Source organism: Zeus faber, assembly GCF_960531495.2.
Source record: "Zeus faber genome assembly, chromosome: 19".
NCBI classification, from domain to species: Eukaryota; Metazoa; Chordata; class Actinopteri; order Zeiformes; family Zeidae; genus Zeus; species Zeus faber.
The window spans coordinates 25,883,206-25,905,798 of NC_137206.1; the positions used below are offsets into that span (position 1 = coordinate 25,883,206).

The window sequence follows — 22,593 nt, forward strand, 5'->3', positions numbered from 1 at the left end:
CAAACAAGCATGAAATCTTCTGTGAATACTTTCCTTTTCAGATTTTACCACCTTTTTGTTAGTTTTTAATAAAGGCAAGGATGGAATCCGGGGACACTTACCTCAACTATCAGCACATTCTTCACGAACATGTCAGGAAAAAAAGAGAGAAACAGAAATGCTTTTATTTTTTTTAGGCATCCACACATCGCATCCAGGCACGGCGTGAAAAAAGAAATCTCGGATCAAAGTCGCGCCGTCGCAGAAGGAATGCACATTTTGTGAGAGCGCGTAACCATGGCAATGATCGGGGGACCGTTCCACGGGTGCCTTGACGGCCAACACAGAGTTCTCATTCAGCTCTCCCCAAATAATGGCCGCTTGTGTGCGCGGGCGGGGCTTGCACGCTTTCCTGGACGTCCCCCCCCCCCCCGGCTGTGTGGAGCTGTTTGTGAGAGCCGAGTGGCCGGGGTCGGGGAGAGCGGCCCTAGAGGATGCGGGCCATCTGCCGGCGCTCTCTCGCTCGACACCTGGCCGCCGTTACGTAACCCCGAGTCGGAGAAAGTCGAGGAGGAAAAGGGAAGGGATGAGAGATGAAGGCGGGGCGGGGCAGGGCAGGGCGGGGCTAACCTGCTTCGCCAAATGCCTCGTCTGTTCAGCGTGGCATTTTTTACTGGAGCGCAAGTATAAATACCCTGACGCCCAAATGAAAGTCATAATAAGTAGTAAGAAAGTAGTAAAAAGTGAAAGCACCAGGTTTCTCTTATAACATTTATAACCAACCATTTTTTTATTTTCTTATTTTTTTATTTTCTTTCAAATTTATTTTTATTGAAACATATCTTAGATACATATCCAGCAATAATGATAATAATATTTATCATATTATACATATATTATATTATATTAAATATTATTTATAATATTTTAGTTTATATATATATATATATATATGCTGTGTAGGCCTACATGTATACTGTATATACATGTATATATATATACTGTATATGTATATATGTTTATATAAATACCTAGATATATCTTTGCCTATTCATTCTTCTTTACATACATAACTATGAATATATACATATATCTATCCATTCTAAGTCTTAAAAATACAAAAACATATTATAAACAACATTAAAAAGAAACATGCTCAATTCTCAATTTTTAGGGTTATATCTGTATCCACATTGTGCCATAACCAGTATGGTGTATTTACCTTCTGTTGAATGAGAGAATTAGAAAATGACATCAGTTTAGAAATGAATAGTGACACCCTGCGGCGTCGTTTTACACCTTTTAATATTATCTCTATCACGCAAAGTCTGATATAAGTGAAGAATTTTCCAAATTCGATGAAATTCATCCTGTTCCAGTCTTAAAGCGAAAGCTAATTTCTCCATTTTATATACAACTACTTGATCTTAAATGTACTTTAAGTGTTAAAAGTAAAGATACTCATCATACTATATCTAGCACCCTGATATGACAGAGCCTATAATAACTAACTAGGCAACCGGATGGGTTCAGTTGTTTGGTTCCTTGATATATATCAAAATCAATCCCATAATATGACCATGTCAGAAATATAGTAGAGTCAAAAGTATGGATATTTGCTTTGAAACATAATGTTGGCAAATGTTAAACTTCTGCAAAAGGGAAGATACTGACAAAGCACTTGGGTTGAGATGAGCGGAAAGAGGAACTCCACTTTTCAAGCGGGAGTGGAGTGCCAGAAGAAAGCAGCTGTTGAGACACAGGGAGATCCATCATCCAGCTATCACACCATCATCTCTGCAGCTTCTTATTAATTGCTGCGCGCCTTATCTCTTGGTTTTTTTTGGGGGGGGGGGGGGGGGGGGGGGGGGGTTTATAGGGATGGTTCAATGCACGGCTCTGGAAAAACCTAAAGCGGAGGGTTCTCCAGCTCTCTTCACCTGAGGACCCCTTACATGAGGGAAAATGAACCGAGGACCCCCCCTCACGTACTGTATGTCCCAAAAAACAATGCACCTCATACCCTTTTATTGTAGATGTATTTCAATGTATTAATTTCCCTCGTCCAGTCCGTGATAATAAAAAGGTTGGGTCTCCCCTGATCTATATGGCACTGGGTTCTCTACCTTGTTACCTAAAAAAAACAGACCATGTGCAGGTGTATGTAGCGTACGCTTTAGGGCAGTCAATCCCAACCTAGGGGGCTCACCAGAGACTCCGAGGCCCTGGCTGTGTTGAGGCGAATGTGTCCCACAGTAGAGTCAAACGTTGGCACCAAATAAAAACCACACAGGGTGAAATACACAATCAGTTGTAACTGGATCCATCTTTTGGTGGTTGAGGATCTCGGCCCACATCGCTGGATGCCGTTCGCTGCCGCTCATCTTGAAAAGGTGTCAAAAAATGCAATTATGAGAAGCCTGCGGGGAAATTCACACAGGCGGGCGTACTTCACTTGCCGGTCTCACGTATCGCCCCCAATCTACAGCGAAAGCCATAAGGAGGGATAAGTGGCGTACGTGGGAATCGGTTTGCACTTCGCGCGTCGCTCCGTTCCCCTCGAGCTGAGTCATTCGAAATAGTTTAGGTGAAATGATTCATGTCGATGTTGTAAGGCGACGGTCGATCTGAAGCAGATGCTCGACCTCTCTGGTCTTTCCTGCATTGAACCGGATAAACAGGGCCTCGGTCGCTGGCTCATTCCAGCCACTTGGCCACGGTTGTACACTCCATGGTTGTACCTGATTGTTTGGCTGTATCCTCTGATCTTCCGTCTGACTCCCTCAGAGAATATATTTTTTGGGGGATAAAAGACAAGACTTTTCTCGGCGTGTGTTCTAAACAGTAATAATTCCTCATTACTGGAACTAAGTAGTCTTCCAGTCAGCAGATCTACTTTGTGGGAATATTTGCTAGACTTCAATCGTCTGATTCATCAATGACCGCGATGAGATGTGAGACATGCACGTTCCAAAAACGACGGCGAGGAGGAGGAAATCCCAAATCCATGGCCGAGTTGATGGGCCTTCTCAAAAAAACATTGAGTACGCGTTTCTTCTCGCATTGACCATCACATGTATTACTTTGTTCCACGGGTCCCTCTAGTGGCCAGAGGGGTTTGTGCAGGGCACCGCCACTGTAACTGGAAAGGTCACTTCAGTCCAAACATTAACAAAAAGAAACACACGCACACCTTTCCACGCAGGAAGGACAGATCCCGGCTCCCGATGATGTGCAAGTCTTCTGTTGACTGGTCATTCTAGGAGGATAAGAAGAGTGTTGATGGGTGATGCAACCACATTTACTCCGAACACATGTATGCTAGCTGTTAATGAAGCCAAATCTGGAAACTACACTAGCTGGGTGAGAAATCTCATCTTGAGTATGATATAGGAGGATATAAGGGGATTTCTCTCATACTACCCATATAGCAATGTACGGTGTTCCTTCATTCTCCAAGAAGGCCACAGACCCTCCCCTCACAGTCCTGTGGCCCCAGGCGTGGAAGGATAATGCAAGCTCATTTGAAGTTAGTGATAAATGCATTGCTGGGAGGAGGGGGACAGTGAAATGGACGGAATCCCGCTCTGGGCAGGTCACGTGACCACATCGTGACCAATTTGATTGACTTAGATGTCCATGTTACGCAGTCACAGTCCTTGCAAGTCTTTTTTTTTGGGGGGGGGGGGGTATCAACTGCCCTTGAGATGTCCTGCCGAAGGCGGTAATGCTGTACAACATCGACATCTGGTGGTTATACACGCGTCATGGCAGTTAACCCGGTTACCATGTAAACAACATTAAAGTGCCAATATTGAAGATTTCCATCTAAATAAATGTCTGTTAAGTCTCCATCTATCAATAATGAGGTAACACAGCAGTGATTGAGCCTATGGCCCGCTGATGGAAGCACTTGCATTTGCAGTATTCTAAGTACTAGGAACCGGGGGACTGTGGCGACTTTCCCGCCACACATTCAAATTCATGCACTGCGAACTTGCACTGTTATGGAGGTGTGGCACAGGTGCGGACTGCCAACTAATGGATCTCTGGGAAGTGAGGTCCAAAACCACACCCACAATAACTGCTTTTCGCCATGGGTGCCGCCAAAAACAACAAAACAGGAAATCTCGATTGCTACTTTAAAGTGGTAATCTGAATGTGATAAAAATCAAAAAGCTCATATTTAAGATTAATCCATTTTTTTTGGTGTAGCTGGGCCTCTGTTATAAACAGCCATTCAGTGTTTTTCATAATGCATGTGCTATTCTATAGGCTGTTTCAAATTGTTGGTGGCGGGGTCCGCCTTTTCTCTACAATAATGGCGAACGCGATCAGACACGCAGAAGACAGTGAAGGTGAAAGGTCACCGGGGGGGATTATAAAGCAGCGTGGACAGCGGTGGTCAGTGAACTGCCCATATGGATGAACGTTCACAAAAACAACAGAACCCTCGGCACTCTTGCAACTTTTGCATGGAAAATCTACGTGCTCTGAATTCACACAAATACGATGCAGCAAATCAAAAAAAAAAAAAAAAGAGGGTGTTTTGTTCCTACCAGGTAGCTCTTGAGGCGGATGAACTCCACCCGGGTTTCCAGGTACCTGCTGGAGCTGCGACCCAGGATCTTGATGAACTCCACCAGATCGGAGCAGAACTTGAAGCCTCCCTTCAGGACACACAGGACGACGATGTCCTCATCCCCGACGTCGTCCATGATGTGTCGGGCCAAGCGTTCGATCCTGGAGGACCGAGCACAGCAAACCTCACTGCGACATTGTGTGTGTGTGTGTGTGTGTGTGTGTGTGTGTGTGTGTGTGTGTCTGTGTACGTGTTAGTAAAATCGTTCAAAGTAGCCCAAACATTGCACCATTATATTTAACATTTACATTTATATTTAGGATTTATATTTATATTTAGTATTTATATTTATATTTAATATTTATATTCAGATTTAATATTTTGATTTAATATATAATTAATAAATCTATAAGTGTACATATACATTAAATAATACATTATATAATATATGTATATTATATAAAGTATATTATTACATTACATTACATGTAACAATATATATATATATATTATATATATTATAACCAATTAGCGTTATAGTGTGGGCAATATCATTATATCATTATCACTATATCATTCAAACTGATTGCCAAAATTGTAAATATATCTCTTAAAAATGTAAAATGTAGTATTTCTTTCTGTTTAGCCAACTTCGGCAAATGGATCTTACAGATTATAGGGATTATTGCATGACTGAAACCAAATATGACTTTGGAAATTTGTCATGTGTCTCAACAAATTGAAACCTGTTTCTTTTGTCTGTTGTGAATCAAACACGTTTCACATTCTGAGGTTGTTACCTGTCCATGACAACACCGTGTGGAATATAGACGCTCTCGATGTCATCGTGGTAGTGCTGTGGGTACGTAAACAGCTCCAGATTATATCCCGGCCAGTCGTCCTTTATCTTGGATTGAGATGATTTTGATTTTATTTAGGGCTCATAACCATTCTACCTTACAAAGGTGCTTGAATTATAAACAAATCACATTATAAAATTCAAGTTTATTGTATATAATATACAATAACCTTGCTGTGCCTGGTGATGCTTAGTGTGGTGATAAAATTATATTAAATTCACTTATCACTTATTAAATTCACAGATATGACTATCTATACAGTATATATACACCGATCAGCCACAACATTAAAACCAGTGGAAGATGAAGTGAATAACATTGATCATCTGGTTCCAATGTCACCTGTCAAGGGGTGGGATATATTTAGCAGCAAGTGAACAGTCAGTTCTTGAAGTTGATGTGTTCGAAACAGGAAAAATGGGCGTGGTAAGGATCTGACCGACTTTGAAAAGGGCCAAATTGTGATGGCTAAACGACTGGGGTTTAGAGCATCTCCAAAACAGCAGGTCTTGTGTGGTGTTTCCGGTATGCACCGGTTAGTACCTACCAAAAGTGGTCCAAGGAAGGACAACCGGTGAACTAGCGACAGGGGCATGGACGCCCAAGGTTCATTGATGCACGTGGGGAGTGAAATCTAGCCTGTCTGGTTCGAGCCCACAATAGAGCAATGAAAGAAGGTGTCCTGGTCTGAAGAATCATGTTTTCTTCTACAACATGTGGATGGGCAGGGTTAGGGTTCCATCTAATGGAGCATCTGTGGGAGGTGCTGGTACGATCCATGGGGACCCCACCTCACAACTTCCAGGACCTAAAGGATCTGCTGCTACGTCTTGGTGCCAGATACTACAGGACGCCTTCAGGGGTCTTGTGGAGTCATGCCTCCACAGGTCAGAGCTGTTTTGAGGGGAACCTACACAATATTAGTGGTTATTAGTAGTGGTTTTAATGTTGTGACTGATCAGTGTATGTGCTTATGCAGAAAATCGAATTAATGACATAGCATAAAAAAACAATAACATTTAATATTACTATACTATACTTCAGATGGGAGATCAAAACAAGAGTTTATTGACATTTTGGTTAAATAATTGTAGTCACAAAATAAACGTCATTGGCCATCTTCACTCCCCAAAGAAATTTACGATGAAATGCTGATTTATATTTAGACATCAAAAGTGATTTCAAACGTCTACTCTGGAGAAACATGCAGGAATGAACTAAGTGCATTCAACGACCCCAAAAAAAACAGAAAATATTTTGGACAATCCAGATCCCACTGAATTATTCGATGCCTGGTGACCAAGATGGTGAGTCAGCATACCACGATCTTTCCTTTCGTCGTCCTCTGCTCCATCCTGGCTTCTGCGATGTGAGGTCTTGAAGAAGAAAGAAAGACGTATCGATCAAGCGACAGAATCCAAGTTGCAGGTTTAGTTCGAGCATCTACTTTCCAGAGCGACTTTTCGTGGTTTTTTTCTACGCCGTCGCCAAGTCGCGTCCCTTCCTCTGCCCTTCCTAAATGCCCTAGATGACAAATATCCACAAGGCAGCGGCCCGGTCGGAGCAGGGGGATCATCCCTCAATCATTTGTGTGAAAGGACGCGGTTGTTTTCCCTTGCGCAAAATGGTTAACAGATGGCACGAGCAGGCATTTAAATTGGGGATAATCCGCTGCATGTGATCCTGGTGTGACGTGAACAAAAGAGCGTTTAGAAAAGGGGGGAGTGTGTGTAAGGAATTGTGAGTAAACTGTTATTTTATTATCCATGGTCTGTAGGATGACTCTGGAGGCCAAGAAGAGGAAGAGAGTGAAAGAAGAGCTAAAGATAAAATGGTGGAAGTTGAAAAAGGAGGAGTGTTGCATGCAATTTAGGGAAGAGGTAAGGTAGGCAATAGGTGGGAATGAAAGGTAAACAGATGACTGGGAAACAACTGCAGAAGTGGTGAGGGAGACGGCCAAGAAGGTACTCGGGGTATCATGCGGGAAGAGGGAGGAAGACAAGGACTCTTGGTGGTGGAATGAGGAAGTACAGGAGAGCATAGAGCAGAAGAGGTTGGTGAAGAATTGGGATCGTCAGAGAGATGAAGAAAGTAGACAGGAGGCAAGGAAAAGGAATACGACGAGTTGTATGAGAGGTTGGACAGTAAGAAAGGAGAAAAGGACTTGTACCGATTGGCAAGTCAAAGAGACCAAGCTGGGAAGGATGTACAGCAGGTTAGGGTGATGAAGGATAATAATGGGAATGTGCTGACTAGTGAGGAGAGTGTGTTGAGAAGGTGGAAGGAGTACTTTGAGGAGTTGATGAATGAAGAAAATGAGAGGGAGAGAAGAGTGGATGATGTGGGGATAGTGGAGCAAGAAGTACAGCAAATTAGTAAGGATGAGGTGAGAACAGCATTAAAGAAGATGAAGAGTGGAAGGCAGTTGGCCCAGATGCCATACGAAGCATGGAAATGTTTAGGTGAGATGGCAGTGGCGTTCCTAACGAGTCTGTTTAACACCATCCTGGAAAGCGAGAGGATGCCGGAGGAGTGGAGAAGAAGTGTACTGGTACCCATCTTCAAGAATAAGGGAGACGTACAGAGCTGTGGTAACTACAGGGGAATAAAGTTGATCAGCCACAGCATGAAGCTATGGGAAAGGGTAGTGGAGGCTAGGTTAAGAGGAGAGGTGGGGATCAGCGAGCAGCAGTATGGTTTCATGCCAGGAAAGAGTACTACAGATGACATGTTTGCTTTAAGAATGCTGATGGAAAAGTACAGGGAAGGCCAGAGGGAGTTGCACTGCGCCTTTGCGGATTTAGAGAAAGTATATGACAGGGTACCGAGAGAGGAAGTGTGGTATTGCATGAGGAAGTTGTGGGTGGCAGAGAAGTACGTAAGAGTGGTTCAGGATATGTATGAGGGCAGTCAGACAGTAGTAAGGTGTGCAGTAGGTGTGACCAAGGCATTCAAAGTGGAGGTGGGATTGCATCAAGGATCAGCTCTGAGGCCTTTTTTTGTTGCAGTGGTGATGGACAGGTTAACAGAGGAAATCAGGCAGGAGTCTCCATGGACTATGATGTTCGTGGATGACATTGTGATCTGTAGCGAGAGTAGGGAGCAGGTTGAGGAGAGCCTGGAGAAGTGGAGGCAGCATTAGAGAGAAGAGGAATGAAAGTCAGCAGGAGTAAGACAGAATACATGGGCCTGAATGGGAGGGAGGGTGGCGAAAAGCTGAGAATGCAAGGAGTAGAGGCGGACCAGGCGGATGAGTTCAAGTACTTGGGGTCGACCATCCAAAGCAGCGGAGAGTGCGGGAGAGAGGTGAAGAAGAGAGTACAGGCAGGGTGGAGAGGGTGGAGAAGAGTGTCCTGAGTGATCTGTGACAGAAGGGTTCCAGCAAGAGTGAAGGGGAAGGTCTACAGGACGGCAGTGAGACCAGCTAGGTTGTACCATTTAGAGGCGGTGGCACTGACAAAAAGGCAGGTGGCTGAACTGGAGGTGGCAGAGTTGAGGATGTTGAGATTTTCATTGGGAGTGACAAGGATGGACAGGAATAAGAATGAGTACATTGGAGGGACAGCTCAGGTTGGACAGGTTGGTGAAAAAGCGAGAGAGGCGAGATGGAGATGGTTTGCTGATGGTTTCATAAACCTTCAAAGAGAAGGTTTATGGATGTGGTGAGGGAGGACATGCAGGCTATTGGTGTAAGGGAGGAAGATACGCAGAACAGAAGGTATTGGAGGCAGATGATCTGCTGTGGCGAACCGAAAGAAAAAGGGGATTATCCATGAATCCGTTACCTTCAAATACCTTTAAATACCATTACCGTAACTTTTGAAAGAGAGGGGTATAGAGAGAGGTCTTACTTGTTTTTAAACTGGATTCTAAATTGCTCTTTATGAAATAATAACATTTTTACATGATCTCGTATTCATCTTGATGCTGAGACCATTTGGGAATTGACCTGCGTGGAAATTCCCCGGCAAAACACACTTATCAGACAAGGAAGCAGTCTGGTCATTCGAGCTGTTTTCATGACTCTTTTTTAAATGTTTTTTTTATATCAAATCATAACACTTTTAAGGTTGGAATTTGGGACGCCTTAGTTGTTGGCCACATAGATGATCTGGTGCCTCTCGAAGAGGCTGATGTCGTTCTCCAGCTGCTTCATGGCCACCTCCAGACGCTGCTTGCGGTTCTTCTTGGAGGCGTTGTCCGTGACAACGGAGATGCCCTGGTACTGGTGATGAAGCTCCTCCCAGTTCTTCTTCAGCCCCTGGGGAAGCGGAAACGGACACAGTGAGAGCCAACCATGTCCGTGCAAAACTACCATCTCATGTTAGTGCCGATGCAGCTGAAAGATCAAGGAAAAGACAATCAAATGTACGGCTTGCTGACTTTTTTTAATTTTTACTTTTTTAACGGGTAAAAAATATAACAACTTTTTGACTATATTGTGAGCTTCTGGTTTTCGAAAAGGAGACTCAACCTTTTTTTTAGGCTTAATCATTTGGCCCCATTGCACCGCAGTGAAGCACAGTGAGAACCTACAGCAGAGTGGTAAGTTTCTCAACGTTGAAGCGTTCAGCGAGGTTGTTACTATAACCAGTTATAAATGATGGAAACTCACATTTTAATAAGGCCTGGGTTGAAGAGTGGTGAACTATCATCATACTATCAAAATACTTAACAATTTGAGAGGATTTAAGGATTTTGCTAACTGTTTACTATGGATAACACTATTTCTACTATTTCTGGCTATGTAGGTCTCGCATCATAAACCTTTCTGTGTTAGTCTAAAGATCTAATTCAGCAACAATGTTTCCACTTAAATCGATTATTACGTGTTGCTCCCAACACTATTTGTGATACCAATACCACATTTTCCAAATTAAACAAGCTATGAAGTTGCTGTTCACACAGGGTCCAGCCCTGCTGTGAAAAAAGAGGGACAGTTCTTATTCTAATCATTGTTTTGAATTTATATTTTTGACATTGTTATTATTTTGAACATGCACCTCCAGGATGGCCTTGCGCTCTTCCTTGGACAGCTGCTTCATGGCCCCCTGCCTCATCTGTTCTTTTACGTACTGTTCGTACTCCTCCTGCGCCCGCCGCACCTCCTCCTTGCGCCTCTGCAGGTACTCTGGTGTCTCTCCGTAGTTCTGTGGACATTACAGGAAAAAATGGAACAGTATATGTGGTAAAAAGGTCCAGTTTGTAGAGAGAAGGTCTCTGAATTCGGAGTTAAAGAAATAAATAACATTTTTTCTTGTGTCATCATTACGGCGTTACCAAAGACCCCTGAACGCTGCACCTTTTTCTTGATGTATTTACGCTCCAGCCCCGAATTTTCTAGTGGCTGCCGGTGACCCCTGTTGGTGTCGGCGTAGGTGGGCTGCGGCTTCTTCGGCTCGGACATGATGTTCTCCGTGGCGTTGGTCTTCACAAAGTCCTTCTTCACCTCGAGGCCCATAAGCGGGTTGTCGTTCTTTTGGGGAACGGCCGGCTTCCTGAGGCCGCCGACGCTGTCCTTAGGGTTACGAGATGGCTTTCCTGAAACGACACAGGCGAGGAAATCTGTTCATTTTTTATTATTCTTCTCATTTTTTTTATCAAAAAAAATGAGAAGAAAAAAGCATGGTGGAATTAGGCTGTACTCACGCTCAGGCAGTTTGGGCTCCTTTGAATGCTTCTGCAAGTATTTCTTTGGGGACGGCTTCTCGACTTGTGCTGGTCCTGCCGTCTTCATGGCGTACTTATTAAACTGTTGTTCCAGCACAACCGACGGCTTAAACTTGGATATGTACCTTAGGAAATCAGCACATTCTTTTTTTGTATCCTGAGTTTATCAAGTTCAGCTGAACTTACTTGAAAATAAATATTCAAAATACAGTGGTACCTTGAGTTACGAGCGCACTAACATATGAGTTTTCCGAGTTATGAGCCGTCGTTCCATCGATTTTTTGTATTGATTTGCGAGCAAAATGTGAGTTACGAGGAGCGAGCCTCACGTGCTGCTGCTAGTTGGCGTGGCGAGCGAATGCAGCCAGCATCCCGCGTCTCACTCCTTCACTTCACGGGGTTACCTGAGCGTGGAAGCATCTCTTTTGTGTTTTGTGCTCGTGTTTTGTGCTTTTTGTGCAGTTATTTTGGCTATTTTTTTTTTCCAACCATGGGTCCTAAGAAAGTAAGTCTGAGAAGAATAAGCAGATGATGTCCATTGACTTAAAGCGCAAAATAATAGGAAAACAAAAGTGTAAATACATTTTTACAAATGTACAGATACAAATACATTTTTCTTCTTTAAAAACACCAAATTGTTTTTTTTGGGGGGGCTGGAACGGATTAATGGCATTTCAATTAATTTCAATGGGGAAAATTGATTTGCTATACGAGCAGATTGAATTACGAGCTCTGTCATGGAACAAATCAAACTCGTAAGTCAAAGTACCACTGTACTCTCATTAAAATCATTGCCTGTTCATGTGGATAGCAAAGAATACACATTATTCTTAACCAGTATAGCCCTAAAAAGTCTGATTCATGGGGAATTTTAAGTAATAAATCAAATCCACATTTTGGATTTATTTTAGGAATATGCAGGGGACCTGGTGCCTCGATGGTGTAAAAATGGCCAATCAGATACAAGATCTCCAATATGATCTATTTAGATTAAATGTAGTCGCAAGGTTAGAACTGAACATATCATAAATGAACATAAATGTTCCCAGAAAAAATGCTGAACAGTTTGCAGACCAAGAGAACCATTCAAAAAATAAATAAATAAATAAAATACACTTTTTCAGTCTACACTATCCCCATCATATATATATTCCAAAATATGAGGCCATACTTCATATTTATCTATTACTCCAGTAGATTTTACATATATAACTGAATCATATTTATTCAGCATTTTTTAAATACTCTTTACAATATATAATAAAAAATATTTCTCCAAAATATTACAAATACAATCGGTACTTCTATAGTCGGTATATCTAATGATTTTAAAATAAATATACTTTCCCAAAAAGTATAAATATTATTATTATGTCTGTGCCATCTCTTGATATCGATGTTTTAATGTAATTTCTAGCTCAAAAAATATTGACGAGTTTTTAAGTCATTTAAGAGAAATACTGACAAACCTAGAAAAGTCCATATATTTCATGTCATACATGGAAAACATATTTTCGTCACATTGTGGTTAGGCCAATGGAGCGGTGTTTTGGGATTACCTGGGTGGTTTTTCAATCTTAATCACCTCCTTTGGGATGAGGTTGTATATACACTCTGACGGCTGCTCGGTGGATGACATGTTTGGTCGAGTCAGGGACATTCAGCGTTGATAGACATTAGACAGCAGACCTACCTAGCCTGCACTTTTGTAGCACATAACGCTGGACAATTCTTGTTGAAATTGTACGTGTGCTGGCCCTGTGTATGTGTGTGTGTGCATGCATGAGTATGTATATAAATGCCTTGTTCTTCTTTGGCGTAAACTAATGCCAGTACCACCAAATGCTCAGCTTTATAGGGTTTATAGAGTTGTGACATCACAACGACATCACCTGGCGATGCAACCGGAGTAGGGGGCCGGGGATAATGTTTTAAATGCGTTTCCATGACATCCTGGTTTATGCTGATAGACGTAGATGCTCTTCCGCACTTTGGTTTCCCCTTTTGGCATCCAAAAAGGGGAATATTTCGAAAAGTTCGACACTTACAACAAAGCAATAGGCTGCAATCAGGAATCTTCAGACTTTTTTATTATTATCCAAGAAATTTCTATCCTTTATAATATGATATAGAACCATCATTTTGCATTTTACATGATCTCACAATTGTCTAAATCATCAAATCATCAAATTCATCCGTTCCAGTCAGAACACCAGCTCCAGCAGAACAAGTGTCCCTCATAGTGATGAAAGGTTCAACTCTTTTTTGAGATCCGGTTCTTGACGAGTCACTCGGTAAAGAGAGTTGTTTGATTCGTCTGACTCTTCACTGGTTTGGTTCAGTTGGTGTGACGCTTCGTTGTGGTGGATTATTTCATTGCAAAAAGTGTGCCATGGAAGAAAAAAGGGGTTGGGAAACACTGATAAGGTAGTGACAAATAATCTCTTGAATTTGAGCTTGTTTTGCAAATATGCAACTATGGGGAAATTCTTCACCCGAACCCAACAGTAACCCAACACAACAGTCCGGTCATTTAAGCTGTTTCCATGACTCCCTTCATATCAGATCATAACACTTTAAAGACATCATTTGGGACACCTTAGTTGTTGGCCACATAGATGGTCTGGTGCCTCTCGAAGAGGCTGATGTCGTTCTCCAGCTGCTTCATGGCCACCTCCAGGCGTTCCTTGCGGTTCTTCTTGGAGGCGTTGTCCGTGACAACTGAAAGTCCCTGGTACTGGTCATGAAGCTCCTCCCAGTTCTTCTTCAGCCCCTGGGGAAGCGGAAACTAACACAGTGAGATCCAACCACGTTCCAGCAAAGACCATACTGTGGGTTTCACGCTATTGAAAAGGAGATTCTAAATGTTTGTATTTTATTTTATTTTAAGGTTTAAAGCTTTTGCCCCATTGGGGTGCACAGTGAGAGGCTGCAGAGTGGTAAGTGTTGTATGAACAGTTACAAATGATGGGAACCAACATCATTTAGAGAGAACAATCTGGTTATTTGAGCCTCATTGAGATGAATGGACGGTCGCAATCCCATTCCAAATAGGGCGATGTCTTGACTGCAGAGGTCTTCTACGACAGAAAACATAATCCTATGCTTCAAGAACATACAGTACAAGGTCATATAACATATTGGAAAATATTTTTTCTCATGAACCATCAGTTGAAATAACACCAAATTAGCCAATGATTTTATGATTCCATGTTGCAAGGTCTAATCTGTTACAAGTCTGCTTCATTGTGGCGTGGGACCCTGAAACCTGGCGGATCCTCCATGAACTGCACGATTGGACACTGGTATAAAGCCAAGACACTGTATGACTTTAAATGTGTGATATGATAACAGTAATATGCTGGAAATCCCATTCAAACAGTGTCTACTAGCAATTATTCAGATTATTCAGATCTCAACAGTTGGAAATCCTTTTGAGAAAATGAAGTCCACCCAATCAAAGATGGCTGCGGGGGTACCAATCAAAGTATGTGAATCCTCTGCTGTATTTACAGCTTTATTTATTAATTATAGATTTAATTATAATTATTTGTTGTTATTTATATATTTATTTGTCTCTTTATTTGTGTCTATTTTTGCTTATTCTATATAGCTATAACCATTATTATTATTTATTTATTCATCAATTTATTTATCCATTTATCTTTTTGTATATATAATTTACTTATAATTTATTTATCAGTTTATTTATCTATTTATCTGTTTTTTAAATAACAAACAAACAAAAACATACATATATAATTTGCCTTTGTAAAATTTTATAGCTTAAACTATTATTATTATTATTATCATGCACCTCCAGTATGGTCTGCTGTTCCTCCTGGGATAGCTGCTTCATGGCCCCCTGCCTCATCCGTTCTCTAACATAATAGTGGTATTCCTCCTGAGCTCTCTGCACCTCCTCCTTGCGTTTCTGCAGATACTCTGGTGTCTCCCCATAGTCCTGCGACCATTAACGGAAGGAATAAAAAACAATACGACTGCTTGTATGATGTGGTATCCAGAGAGAGAGTTTTAGATTTTTTTTTTAATCATAATAAATTGACATGATTATCTGAGAGCCGTTTTCACCTTTTTCTTGATGTATTTAGGGACGAGTCCAGAATTTTCCAGGAGCCTCCGGTGACCCAGGTGAGTGTCGGTGTAGGTGGGCTGAGGCTTCTTCGGCTCCGACGTGATGTTCTCGATGGCGTTGGTCTTCACAAAGTCCTTCTTCGTTTGAACGCCCCTCAGCGGGTTGTCCGTCTTCAGGGGAACGGCCGGCTTCCTCATACTGCAGCCGCTGTCCCAAGGTTTACTGCACGCATCTGAAACAACCCGGGCGAGCAGATGTGTTTATTTTGCGAAATGGAAAGCGTTGTAATGGAATTAGGCCATACTCACGCTCAGACAGTTTGGGCTCCTTTGAATGCTTCTGTAAGTATTTCTTTGGGGACGGCTTCTCGACTTGTGCGGGTCCCACCGTCTTCATGGCGTACTTACTAGACTGTTGTTCCAGCACAACTGCCAACCTGAACTTGGATATGTACCTTGGTAAATCAAGGTTTGGAGCATATGGTTATTTTTGGTATCTGTGTCCTGAACACGCCATTAAATGTTAAATGCCTGTTGGTAATAATTTTGCATTTTTCGACTCATACATGCTGACCAAACAAAGCAAATATGATATCCGAGCAGCAGAAAACACAAGTTATTCCTAAATCAATAGAGCTCTAAAAAAATTGCATTAATGGGAAATTTTAAGTATAATAAATAAAATATTTGCAATAATCCTCATCCCCATTTTGGATTTATTTTGATAAAGATGCAGGAGACCAGGTGCCTGGACAGTGCAAAAATGACATTACACCGGAACACCACAGGTTTCGAGGATTATTTATGTCTATGCCATCTCTTGATATCACTGTTTTATATCATTTTGGTTCTCTTGCTAAACAAAAAAGAGAAAGAAAAGTCACAAAACCTTATGAACATAGGAAGACAACATATTTTAGCATATATGGATATGTGATATATGGACTTTCTAGGTTGAATTAAGTGTAAATTAAGAGTGTGGTATTTACCTGGGTGGCCTCTGGGTCTTCACATCCTCCTTTGGAATGAGTGTGTAGATGCTCTCTGGCGGGTACACGGTGGAGGACATGTTTGGTTGGAATTAGATTGATTAGTTGCAGATGCAAACCTGTATATAGTCCAGTATTCTAGTACCTGAGGTTATACATCCAGTGGTCTGTTTGCAAACATGTTGCCAGGGGTACAGTTGCCTAGCAACTATAGGAGCAAACTGGCAAAGCAAAATATAGATGTTAACTAGAATAAAGGATGCTAAGCAAGTGTGGAATCATACTGGTTGAATTATATAAATAAAACAACATAACAAAATAATAATACATGTTAGTATGAAAGTATGTATATGGATGTGACAGATTAATGTCTATAATCTTGAATCTTATATATTGCTTTGGACCTTTGTGCCGCTTGGGAAGTTTGTCCCTTCCGCTGTTCCGTATCTGTGCAGCATTCGAGTCTTACGGGAGAGATGGGAACTACCAACCTCGAACAGGTCAGCTTCAGTTTGTAGGTACTACTCGTGACGTCTTGTTTGTGACACAACATCCCAGGACAAGATCCTACGAGAGTCTAAAGGCATGGCAAAAAAATGTTTCATTAGTCGGCCGAGGTCAAATATTGTTAGCACTACCAGGTAGCAAGTAGTAAAACACGCGTTCATTGCAATAGGAGTTAATTGCAGCATCAACCGTCCTGCAGCAGAGAGTAAGCAAACCTTCGATCGCTGCTGAAATATGTCGCTTCATCCTTCACTGGATTTCTAAGAACGAACGGTTGTTTTCAATGTTAATAGAAGAGACACAGAGGTAAACGAACATACCACAGTTAAACATGTGACACTGTTTGGGTAAACCAACACTAGATAAACGTGTAATCTATCAATATATATATATATAATTTATCATTATATATGTATAATCTATCAATATATCCATAATATATCCATGTATCTATAATCTATCAATATATCCATAATATATCCATGTACCTATAATCTATCAATATATCCATAATATATCCATGTATCTATAATCTATCAATATATCTGTAATCTATCTATATATATATAATGTATCCATATATCTATAATATATCCATATATCTATAATATATCTATGTATCTATAATCTATCATTATATCTATAATATATTAATATATCTGTAATATATCCATATATATGTAATCTATTCATATATCTATAATCTACCCATATATTTACAATCTATCAATATATCTGTAATCTATCCATATATCTATAATCCATCCATACATCTATAATCTATCAATGTATCTATAATCTATCCATATATCTATAATATATCCATATATCTGTAATCTATTATTATATCTATAATCTATCAATATATCTGTAATATTTCCATATATATGTAATCTATTCATATATATATTATCTCCCCATATATTTACATTCGGTCCATATATCTGTAATCTATCAATATATCTGTTGTCTATCAGTATATCCATAATCTATCCATACATCTTTAATCTATCAATATATCTGTAATCTATCCACATATCTCTAATCTATCTATGTATCTATAATCTATCCATATATCTATAATATATCCATATATTTTGTTATGTTTACTCTGCTTACTCAGCTACTACTGCTCCTGTGAGCCCCCGCCACACAGAGGAAAGAGCTATAGACAGAACTATATAAGCTTTATTCGTCTACGTGTCTAAAAGTACATTATTACATTATTGGAAGGTTTTTCTCCCCCACAGATATCAACAATACTCAACTCACTGCTAAATGGGTGTATTCAATGCAAGTCAGGTTGCACTATCAAATGCTACCCAAATGAGTCCCATTTCAACAGCCAGATCATGGCTCTCCGCAAAGACCTCCTCGCTGGGGGACAGAAACATCCTGATCATGGATGCTCCAGGGGCAGGTAAGACAATGGTGGGGAGGTTAGTCGCCCAAATACTGGGTCTGCCCATCTTCGATGTCGATGACGACATCCTGGAGAAGACGTGGAAGATGCCTGTCGCTGACAAGCTCGTGGCTGTAGACGTTGAGCGCTTTCTGGAGAAAGAGGGCGAGGCCTTGCGCCGTTTCTCTCCCCCTGGGAGCGTTGTCTCTTTGACAGAGAGACAACGCTCCCAGAGGCAATGGACCCGGAGACAATGGAACCAGAGAGACGGTGGAGGAGGTGGCAGAGAGGGTGTAGCGCGTTATAGAGTGGAATCAAAACCTGGATGCGAAATCCTATGTATCGACCAGGCGTAGTAGTACTAAGTCTTAGGGTAAAACGTACTTCAGCGACGTTGTACAAGAGGGTTTGGCCCCAGATGGCAGCCTCTGTGTACCCCAGAACGGCCTCCTGAGAATTGATACTCATGAGTGGCTAGGCTCGCTCACATGTCGTACTGTGAGAGAGCACGATCCGAACAGAGAACAATGATATTCAAGGCCTACAGAGCGAACTTTTCTAGCGAGGCCATTGCGCCTGAAAGGCACCTCACCAGCAGCCAGTACGTCCAGGAGCTTTTCCATGTCCCCACCGCCTCCTTCAAGGACCTGACCTTGCAGCCGATGCCACAGCTTTTTGCCTATTGCCTTCTGCAGGTGTGCAACTACCTGATTCTGGTCACCACGTTAGGAGACACCGGGGGCGTGGTGCTCAGTGGCTTCAGTCGCCTTAGCAGCAGCGACAGACAGCGGACCGGCGTCCTCGTCTTCTTTACGCACAAGGGCATGAGTGAAATTCAGAAGCTGCAGATTACGGCCCTCGGAGCGGGCAACGCCAAGGCTGTCGGCGTCCTGTCAGACTTCGACTTCTGCCAGAGAGCCATTAAGAGGATGTTCGGAGCGTCCGGGATGACGGGACACCTCGCGTGGAATACGGCACTGTCCTTAGCACCGCCAACTCCATTAACTGGGCACGATTGTTACCGCAGGTGTGTGAGCCGCCGCATTTGAAGCCTCGTCTGCATTATGTGATTTCTTTTCAATCCTGAACGACAATGAGCAGATTGAGCATCGCACATTTGACGACTGATATTTGCAGATTTTCAGTCTCAACAAGCGCCATCTTTGAGGAGCACAAAATCTAAAGATGGAGAACAGATGCACAGTTTTGTGGTTCTCTGGCACTCACGAGGATGTATCTTCTGATTGTTGCGAGAGGCAAAATATTTCACTGAATTTTTACGTCAAAACATGGACGCCACACAGCTCATTGCTGTGGTCGTTTGTGCAGCAGCATGCAGCACTGACATCATACACTAGGTCAGATCAGATCGCTCCTCCATTTCAGAAGTCCGCACTCGCCCATTCGCCGTTTTCTTTGGCTTCGCCATGGTACAGGCGCGCATCTCATTGGCCGTTGAAAACTGCTGTTGCAAAGAAAAAAGAAAATTGCCGTTGCAGTTTGAGGCTTTGGCGTACGCACACCAAAGGATTTAAGAAAGACTGGCTCCGATAAAATCAAACATGTTTGATTCAATTGTGATGGGGATCGCATCGAAACAGATTTGAGTCTTTAACTCACACACACGCATCGATGACAGCTACGACTCCTCAGTGCGCCTACCCTGACTCCGCCTGGTCTCAGATTGTTGCCAAATCAGCCTCGAAAACCTTGAGTCAGACTCGAAACTTGTTATTATTTTAATATTTTTTCTTTACTAATAACGATGACAAAAATAGATGTTGATCAGATCACAGTTTGACCTGCTGTTAGTACAATTGAACATGTATCTGTCCGTACTTTATCAGAACTTTGTACCAGTTTCTCTTTCCCTTCTCTCCTCAATCAGGTTGTGTATCATGCCTCCGCCTATCTGGATCTCTTCCAAGACGGTGTAATCCAGTTTGGAGAGCCCATTGATGTCTGCATCCCCACCGGTGACTTTGGCAACGCCATGTCCGCTCTGTATGCTGGGGACAGCCATCTTGTCGGGGACCTGTTCACGCGCCTGGAGAGGGACCGTCACTTCGACGTCTCAGGGCCCCTCCTCAGGAGGATGTGGGCGGATGTGCGGTCCGGGTGGTACTGTGAAGAAGACTGCCTGGCCACTGTCCGGAGCCTCCACGCCTGGATGGGCTACGTCATGGACATGCACACCGCCAAGGCCAAGGCGGTGGCGGACAGGCTGCAGGAAGGCTCGTGCCCAGTAGGGATTTGCTCCACCGCGCACTCCGGGAAGGTCGCGCCGGCGGTCCTCAGGGCGCTACAGTTCCAGAACATTCCAGAGGATCCTCTGGAGCAGCTACAGCAGTTGGGGCGTGTGGCCTCGGGACTGGAGATGCACAGGTACATGATGGCAACCCTGAAGGGGCTTGGCAGTAAAGCCCACCATGTTTGTCAAGCTGACTACGGCGTGTTGGTGGAAGAAGTGGCGACTATGATACAAGACTCCTTCTTGAAGGTCTTCTAGGCCTATATTTCACCCTTTAAGCATGATAAATCAATATTTTTGATCAAATAAGGAGTAAAATAGGTTTTGAAATACATTAATATTTCTATATAATACATTTGTAGCCCTCCTTGCTCGATGATATAATAAAAGTAGCCGATGCCATACTCTGATTGACATGAATTGTGAACGCGCATCTCCTAATATGCAATGTGGAATATCCACACCTTGACCAGAAATGTCAGTTTATAAGTACACCAAGAAAGATTTTTATTTAGCCTCCATCTGTTGTTTAGTATTGGTCTAATCGTGAATTTTAACGCATACAAATTGTGGTGCTGGCTCCAAAACGATAAAAAGAAAATGTATTTTGGGACATAAAAAATGGCTGAGAACCCTGGATTTAACTGCTGGACCGGATGTATGACAAATGTTGACAGATACAGTACATCAACATATAAAAATATGAATAAATATGTGAAGATGAATACTGCAGCCTCGGGTGTCATATTTAATTTGGCCGCTAGAAGGCGATGTTTACCTTCCAGCTCATGCTGTGAGGCAGCGTCTATGGTTTGACCTCAAACTGCAGCAGTTAGGGTGCGAGGGTTGTTAGGGTTCTAGAGATATAGATAGACGCAAACACCGAATAGATTCCTAACTCCACCTACATCACCACCCGCTGCCCACATGTAATTAGTCTTGTTCGTCTCAGTTTTCACTTTTAAAGCTCTGTTCACAGGCTGCAAAGGCTGTGCATGTTTGACATTAGATTAGATTAGATCACATTAGATTAATCATTATAATCAATCATTTAATGGGAAGAGAAATACGTGGAAAAACAGCAACAGTCATGTCAAACTGCCTGGACAATGCAAAATGATTTTGACTTTGAAGTCGCGGGAGCACAACCAGACACGCAGCCGGAATGGTGACTCATTAGATGAATTGTTAATCAGAAGTGTGTGTCAGCGCTGAAAGAGCTCCGACGAGCAGCGGTGGTGCCGCCGCACGCACTGCGGAACACACTGAAGGGTGCTGCTGCTTTGGCCTCGGATACAAGCGTCTCCACTCGTGACTCTGGCGGAGTGGTGTGTGACCGGGTCACCGGGGCGCCGGTTCAATCCTTGCGGCCGTTTCCCAGGGCTGTGTCTGTGACCACGTGACCTCCGCAGATGCCGCATGTCCGTGCTCTTGGTCAAAATCTGTCGTGGTTTTTGAGGCTGGTTCCCTTGACGCGTGAAATAATCCTGCGTTTTTTTCTGACTGACATACCTGCGATTCAGGTGCCGACGATTTGACCACCGGCTCTTTTTGCTTTGAAAACTCGCATATTAAAGGGTTAATTGTCAGACCTCGTTCATCGGTGACACACACCCATAACTGGCAAATCAACCCAATATGAGTCACCGTGTCAGCTGTCACTATGCTCTACTTCTTGTCCATTATCAATATTTTTTAATATTTTGACTTGCACTGCCCTCACAGAGATAAATAAAGTCTTATTTTACCAGATTTTATTTGTATCTAATCCCTGTTGTGGCAAAGAGAATATGTGAACATCTCATGCGCCCGCTTGAAACCCACTAATGAAGTGATCTGGCCATAAGTTGATTGTGATGCGAACCTCCCTTGCGCCCCGCCCTCGCACCCTGCCCCCCGCTGACTCATTAACCAGCCAAGCTCATATTTCCGCCCACAACCCGGTTAGCACAGTGGAAATGGGCCCCTTCTGGCTAAGCGTGGCGTCACCCGGCTGAGGGGCGGCGTTGGTGAGCGCAGTGCGGGCCAAGTCCGGGCCACACCCGGCGGTGCTCGGCAATATCGCTATGCGGCTGGTGTGCGGGGAAGTGAGCCCTGCCCGATTCCGCTGTATCTGACATTGATCGATTATTATTATTTATTTATTAGTATTATTTGTCAATCGAGAAGATTGTAATTTCTGGCAGAAGGCGTCTGGATGTGTGAAAGTTATGGTTATGTGTTTAAAAATCAATTGGATAATAAATACATACCTTATC

General features: G+C 42.6%; 3 protein-coding genes across 3 annotated transcripts in view; 1 reads left to right on the top strand and 2 right to left on the bottom strand.

The window, feature by feature from the left end:
• LOC307244884 (phosphoribosyltransferase domain-containing protein 1-like) overlaps positions 1 to 6,931 on the bottom strand; it is a 10,836-nt gene extending 3,905 nt beyond the window's left edge. Inside the window, exons 1-5 of the mRNA XM_080020257.1 lie at positions 6,743 to 6,931; positions 5,362 to 5,468; positions 4,539 to 4,722; positions 3,173 to 3,238; positions 102 to 119 (exon numbers count right to left, since the gene is read on the bottom strand). Of these exons, the coding sequence (XP_079876383.1) occupies positions 102 to 119; positions 3,173 to 3,238; positions 4,539 to 4,722; positions 5,362 to 5,468; positions 6,743 to 6,775 (408 nt within the window). The 5' untranslated portion in view covers positions 6,776 to 6,931. The remainder of the gene's footprint in view (positions 1 to 101; positions 120 to 3,172; positions 3,239 to 4,538; positions 4,723 to 5,361; positions 5,469 to 6,742) is intronic.
• A 2,577-nt stretch (positions 6,932 to 9,508) lies between these two features.
• On the bottom strand, positions 9,509 to 16,255 carry enkur (enkurin, TRPC channel interacting protein; the record flags this gene model as incomplete). Its single annotated transcript, XM_080020469.1, has 9 exons — positions 9,509 to 9,682; positions 10,425 to 10,571; positions 10,694 to 10,962; positions 11,071 to 11,173; positions 13,703 to 13,864; positions 14,909 to 15,055; positions 15,184 to 15,419; positions 15,496 to 15,641; positions 16,176 to 16,255. 9 exons carry the CDS (start codon positions 16,253 to 16,255, stop codon positions 9,509 to 9,511), a joined length of 1,464 nt encoding a protein of 487 aa, XP_079876595.1.
• Positions 16,256 to 18,038: 1,783 nt separating this feature from the next.
• thnsl1 (threonine synthase like 1) lies at positions 18,039 to 20,593 on the top strand (the record flags this gene model as incomplete). Its single annotated transcript, XM_080020470.1, is given in 5 exon segments — positions 18,039 to 18,377; positions 18,457 to 18,553; positions 18,556 to 19,044; positions 19,047 to 19,111; positions 19,973 to 20,593. Coding segments are annotated over 5 exon segments (1,566 nt in total). The 5' UTR covers positions 18,039 to 18,083.
• Between the last annotated feature and the right edge of the window lie 2,000 nt (positions 20,594 to 22,593).